Source organism: Palaemon carinicauda, chromosome 11 (assembly GCF_036898095.1).
Source record: "Palaemon carinicauda isolate YSFRI2023 chromosome 11, ASM3689809v2, whole genome shotgun sequence".
In the NCBI taxonomy this organism is placed as follows: Eukaryota; Metazoa; Arthropoda; class Malacostraca; order Decapoda; family Palaemonidae; genus Palaemon; species Palaemon carinicauda.
The window spans coordinates 42676799-42683365 of NC_090735.1; the positions used below are offsets into that span (position 1 = coordinate 42676799).

At 34.8% G+C, this 6567-nt stretch overlaps 2 protein-coding genes across 2 annotated transcripts in view; both read right to left on the reverse strand.

Annotated features, from left to right (window-relative positions):
- Positions 1–790, reverse strand: part of LOC137649257 (uncharacterized) — a 105969-nt gene extending 105179 nt beyond the window's left edge. The window contains exon 1 of the mRNA XM_068382244.1: positions 64–790. Coding sequence (XP_068238345.1) covers positions 64–790 — 727 coding nt within the window. The remainder of the gene's footprint in view (positions 1–63) is intronic.
- A 343-nt stretch (positions 791–1133) lies between these two features.
- Positions 1134–1826, reverse strand: LOC137649258 (uncharacterized). Its single transcript, XM_068382245.1, has one exon. The coding sequence runs from the start codon at positions 1824–1826 to the stop codon at positions 1134–1136; it is 693 nt and encodes a 230-aa protein (XP_068238346.1).
- Positions 1827–6567: the final 4741 nt, after the last annotated feature.

Here is a 6567-nt window from a genome sequence, read left to right on the forward strand (position 1 = left end):
TTTTACCTAGCATTAATTTAGCCCCAGTAACTTCATCGTAAATATTCTTGGTCAGCTCTTTACCAATTCCTATGGGGTAATCAATGGCTTTGGTCATATTTTCCTTAACAAGAACTAGATCTCCTACTTTTAACTGCTTATGTGGTACAGGTTTATACCTATCCTTTTTACTTGTTGCTTGATATACAAGATGGTTTAAAAATTCATTATTATAGATGTCTATCAGCTTAGATTGTACTCTAACAAGTTTGTCATAGGCGTTCCTTATCAAATCCACTGGATCAACTGACCAATCCGGATCTGTAGTAGTACCTTGCAACTGTGGAATGATATTCAATGTTACAAGATCACGGCCATATAACAACTTCTCTGGAGTTATGACTTCAGGCAATTCCTCCAGAGAATATTCCCTCAGTGAGTCTTTAAAGGCTATAGGCCTGCGATTAATAAGGTGTACTGTTTTGGATACAATAAACCCAAAATCCTTGTATGGTAAAATGTTTTTACCAATAGCTCCTTGTATCAGCCTTTTAGACAGCTTAACACAGATTTCAACTAATCCCCCAAGTTCACTATTACCCTTATAATAGTGGTCAAATTTGATCTCATTCATATTATGCCTTCTCAGAAAATCTTTAGTTTCAAAATCAGAAAGAAAAGTCTCTATAATATTGGATCCAGCAGTCATTTGAGTTCCCAAATCAGAGACAATATACTCAGGCATTCCAAATTGATAAATGTGGAGCTGCAAGGCTCTTAGCAAATCCTCAACCGAGAGACTATCACACATCTTTAGATTTACCGCTCTTGACCACATGCAACTAAGTACAAGGATCCATAACTTTTCTTTGGAATTGTTCACCCTAACATAAAAGGGTCCCATTTGATCAATGTAAATATTACGGAATGGGACATTTGGTGGATCAATTCTAACCTCACGATAAGAACTTTGGTTCAATTTAATAGGTCTTTCCCTGAACCTTTTGCATCCAATACAGGCCCTTATATACTTCTTTACTAAAGAAAATATATGGGGAATCCAAACAGTTTTCCTAATTTCTTGTATAACAGAATAACACCCTGCATGATGCAAGCTAAGATGTGTGTGCCTAATTAACAAAGGAACTAATGGGCTACACTGACATCAGCAGGGGAAAACCATACTCCCTGTATTTTCTAATTTTCTTGATTCTGTCACACTTACTTTTTACTCTCAGCAACCCTTTGTTATCTTGATATACATTTAACTGAGAAACCAAAGGTGGAATGTCACTTAATTTCTTTGAAGCAGAATTAAAGTACTCAAAAATCTCAGGAAACTGACTTCTCTGGTCCAACAGAATTACTCTATGATATGCCTCCCTGTAATAGTTAAAATCAGCAGAGTAAAGAAACAAATGAGAATACTTGTCTGGATGTTTGCGAACTAAGGAGGTTTTTAGACAATTCACAAACTTTAACACTAAAACATTAATATTAACCAGTTTACCAAAACTAGATACTTTTTCAGGAGGAATTAATTGAAAATGATCAGTGCCTTGAATTTCAACATATCCTGCAAACTTTTCTACCCTTTCAGAATAATCTGGGTCTGGAACCAGTACTGTAAGAATATCTCTACTAATAGTGTTCTCTAATGCATCAGTCAAAAAATCTGGTCCCGTGATAAAATTAGTCTTGGTTAACTGATTATGAGAAACAGGTCTAGTTACACAGTCTGCTGGGTTCTGTACACCCGAAACAAAAGAAAACTCCACCTGATGTGCCTCACACAAGTTAGCAATATGGTCTAGTCTATTAAGAACAAACACTGAGCGTTTCTGCATTTTATCCAACTTATGTACATACGAGTTGACCCAGCTAACCGTAACCAGACTGTCGAGTACATTCGCAATTTATTAATCTTTATAGCTTCAATGCACCGATCTCCAGCAATATCTTGATATAAATCAATTAAGCACTCTGTACCCAAAGACAATGCTTGAAGCTCAAGAGACGGAATGGATTTTGACTCCAATTGTTTGTTGACAATCTTTGATTTTGACATTACGAAAGAAACAACATTTGTATTCAAGTTAAGAAGGTAAATGACGCAACCAAACATGACCTTACTACTGTCAGCAAATCCTACAAGATCATATAAATCCTCCCTATTTCCAACATTTCTGTCCAACATAACTGGTGGAGCAGAGTTTGCCTGCCTGGCAATACAACGCCACTCCCTCACTTGAGAGTGTCAAGGTATCATCCCATCCCAAATTTCTTTGAACTTGCAAATCATGCAAAAATAGCTTTGCTCTGTTCAGAAGAGGAGCATTAAAATTGTATACATCAAAATGACTAGCAATAGACTTCAAAATAAGTCTCTTAGTGTTTGCTGAAATATCTAAAATGATTGCCTTGGTAGAAATCTTATCAGTGGAACGATGCCACTGAAGACCTAGCAGTTTAATAGGGTCAGAAGTCACTTTATCAAAATAATCATCAATATTCTCTTGTAGAGATGAACAATTTGTTGCAAACTGTTGCAAGTTAAATCTATAAGGTATGAATATATCAGGAAGCACAGAATATGCCCACTTAAGATCAGCTTCCTCATCTGTAATGTATGCCCCATTGTCCATATACATTAGTTGATATACAAGAGACTTCATCCTGTTAATTTTGGAGTCCGGCGCTTCATCCAATATCAAAATTTTAAAGAGGGCCAACATGAGAATTGTGGGACTACACCTCAATCCGAAACTTAACCTAGAACATTTATACCCTACTAATGAATAATCTGCTTTCTCAATATTTCTATACCAAAGAAACAGTAGCCTATTTTGATCCTTTTCTGGCAAAGCAATTTGATTGAATGCCTTTTCAAGATCAAAGCATAATAAAAACTTACCAAATCTTAACTGTAGGAGAGCGGAGGCTAACTTTTGGTTTAATGAAGGCCCAGGAAATATTGCCATGTTGTGACTAACTGCAGTTGGGGATTTAGAACTTTTTTCATACAAATTAGAAAGAAAGACTACACGGCATTTAGTGGTATCCCTCTCTGGTTTAAAGACCCCCATGAAAGGCATGAAACTATGTTCAGGATGAGTCTCCATAAAATCCTCAATATTATCAATTCTTTCTATGATGCCTAATGTCTCCTGAGTCTTAAAGGTGTCATTTACCAAGGCTAACTTATCAGGTACTTTTTCTAATTTAGATGTAAGGGTTTTCAACACTGATTTGGCTAAATTGTAGTTGCGGCCTAGTAGATGACTAACTTTCGGGTTCCATAACAGTGGCATACACAATCTTCCATCAGCAGTCCTATGGGTTTCTTCTAAAGCATACTCTATAAGCCTGTCCTTCAGTTCTACATTATCTTTATGATATTGACCTCTGTCTTCCCCAACATAATATTTACAAGTGTGTTCTAAGCATTCATTTGTAGCCCTATTCAACTCTGATTCTATTATCTGACCATCATCATCAAATAACTCATATGTATTAGAAGTCTCCAGGTCATTTAAAGATGAAGATTCTACTGAAACGTTCTCTTTCGTCCCTGTTGGAAGTACATTTACAGCTTTTAACATATGTTGCACATTTGACTTCATTGAAGAACAAGGTTTCAAGAATCTTAAATTGCTCTTTAATTTATTTATGTCTCCCTTTAATAATATACCCAAGCATGTATCAGAATAAATGGAGTCATTGGATTTCCCAAATACTATATCCTTATCAGGGATACAATGCAAGGACTCTGATCCTAATATAAATTTAATATTGTCTATCCTATCTGTAGAATTTAACAATCCCTGATCTGCTAGCTTGTATCCCTTTGAAACAAACCCACTGACTACTTCATTTAACCCAGGTAACTGCAATGAAACATCAATTGAGGGAAGACAAAATGCATATACAATGTACCTATTGTTACCAATTGGCAACTCAATTTCAACTTGTTTCGTCTTATAACTCTTAGAGGAATTAATACCATTAATGGTTAAAGAAACTCCATTATTTACAACTTTCAAATTTAAATCTTGGGCCAAATTTTCTTCAATGTAATTTGCTTGACATCCAGTGTCTTTAAGGACCCTGAGATTGGTATCTTTAATTGAAATATTAAAAGTTGGCAAAATTTTATATCCCTCAACCTCACAATTTAAAACTTCAGTTATAGCAACAACACTACTGCTTGAACTACCAACAACATCTCCATTACCACTCTCAGAGTTTCTAACTCTATCTGTACTGTTACTGGCTTTACATTTTTTCTTTTCGGAATTTGGATTTTCTTTGATACTGGTAGCACCTTTTTCATCGGGACACAAAAATGACATATGCCAGCCCTTGCAGTTTTTACATCTGGAATTAAATCTGAATCTGCATTCTGATAGTATATGACTTTGATAGCCACACTTTGAGCAAGCACCCAGTTCCTCCAATTTTGTTCTTTTATCTTTGCTAGATACAAAGTTAGGACATTTACTCAAAAAATGACTTGGATCTTTGCCTAATTTACTACAAATGCTGCATTCACCTACTTTAAGAGTCAAAAGAAGCCTTGGCAACAAAGCTAGTAGTGTCAGACTTTTGTTTCTCTACTTTCTTACATTTTTTACCTTGTAAATATCTCTCACTAGCATCAAAGAAATTATCCCTAATCTCTGCAAGAGATGGCCTAATTTTGTTAGTTATGGCAGTCATATGACACTTGAATTTCTCATTTAAACCATTCCAGAAGAAAAACTGAAGAAACATGTCAACATCAATATTTAAGGTCTTAACGCTTGCTACTAAATTGCTTACTTTCCCAATATAATCAAAAGGATCATCATCATCTGAAAGTTTTATTGAAGATATTTGCTTTATGGTATTAAAAATTTGAACTTCTCTTGAGCCTAAAGCCTTCTCTAGCAAAGCTTTTGCATCAGCATAACTCTGACTTTGAACATCCAAAGTGTTAATTAATGTAAGAGCTCTTCCCTTTACCTGCTGTTTTCACAACAATAACTTATCATATTCTGGGAACTTAAACTTTGAAAGGGTTTGTTCAAATTCTACAAAAAACTTATAAAGATCTTCGCCTTCAGTACTATTGAAGGTTGGTAAAGGAGCATGAGGACTCTTTAACAAGGACTGATGTGACTGATTATCTATAGGCAGATGCCGAACCTGAGGTAAATTTTGTAAAGTAGAGATGCTCTCTTGAATTTTAGTTTTGTACTGTTCACATGCATCAAGCTCAACTAACAAAGCAGCTTCATCACATTCAGTAGAAAACTTTGAATTTTGTATTTTAGAATCTAAGTCAGATAATTTCGTGAAATGCTCTTCAAGCCTCAGTTTTAGTGTAGAACGTTCAATATCACTATATGATGAAAACTGATCCTTCTTATTGTAAATTTCAGTAACAGACTTTCTAACATATTTTCGTGATTTAATCAATAACTCAGTCATCTTGATACCAGTTTCAGTAAGAATATAAATCCTAATAAAGTCAAAACGGCAATGGAAATATACGTAATCTTAAAATTTAACCAAGGAAATATAAATGATAAATTACACCTCGTCTGACTAGCTTGGAAGCGAACCAGCAGCAACTCTTAACAACCAACATCCTCAATCCTGTCACGGTCGCCATGAGCAGAAAAAATGACTTAGGACAAACGACCGTGTTATAACAAATATTTATTTGTAATACAGAAACTAACATATGTAGATTTTAAATAATCTTGACAAATTTATTATATATAGTTGGTTGTCAGTTGATGCTAGTTCACTTGGAGTAGCGATTGCTTCTGGTAAAGCAAACCTAGAAGCATTGGCAGATGTACTCCTGTCCCAAGCTTTCCACTCCACCTTGAGCCAGACCTAAAAGATAGGTAAATCTTTAACCACCCAATTCAAATTAAAAACCAGAATTTGTATAGAATAGTTTAAATGAAAATATGAATATAATTTTTGACTACACTAAAATAGTTTACAATATATGAAGGCAAATCAACAAGTTAAATTCACCTCCAAACTAATATAAATTTAATATTAATTTCCAGAATTGCAAATCAAAAGCCAACCATTTCAATATTTTGACCTAATTAACAAATTAAATATATGTGATGAGGGCATCACTTAGAATATATGTTAAAAGGCCGAATTTCGGTAAACAAGCAATTTAAGGTCGACAATTGATAATTTTAATTAGAGTAGCCTATAAACAAACCTAGTTTCAAGAGCGATTTTCAATTACTGAGTTCAAGGCTTTATTTATTTTTTTGACTTGAGGATGATAAAAGTCACCAAGAAATGCCACTACTATTGTGCCAATCAATACAATGACCCACCTTATAATGACATCATAGGATGAAAAGGAGCATGGATATGATAATTCCATAGCCTTTGCTGCTGGTCGCCTCCACATTCATCAGACGAGGTGTAGAGTTAATTTAGTTCTTCATGGTTTTACACTCGGTTTTCGTAGCACTAAACACAATGAGTCCCATCGTTGTAGAGTAATTTAGAAAAAGTCCAGCACTACGACGACAAATATAAATCGATGAAATATCCCAAGGTGAG

What these genes read in the sequence shown, in the direction of transcription:
- LOC137649258 (XM_068382245.1), bottom strand. Translation starts at nt 1,826, where the DNA reads ATGCAGAAACGCTCAGTGTTTGTTCTTAATAGACTAGACCATATTGCT.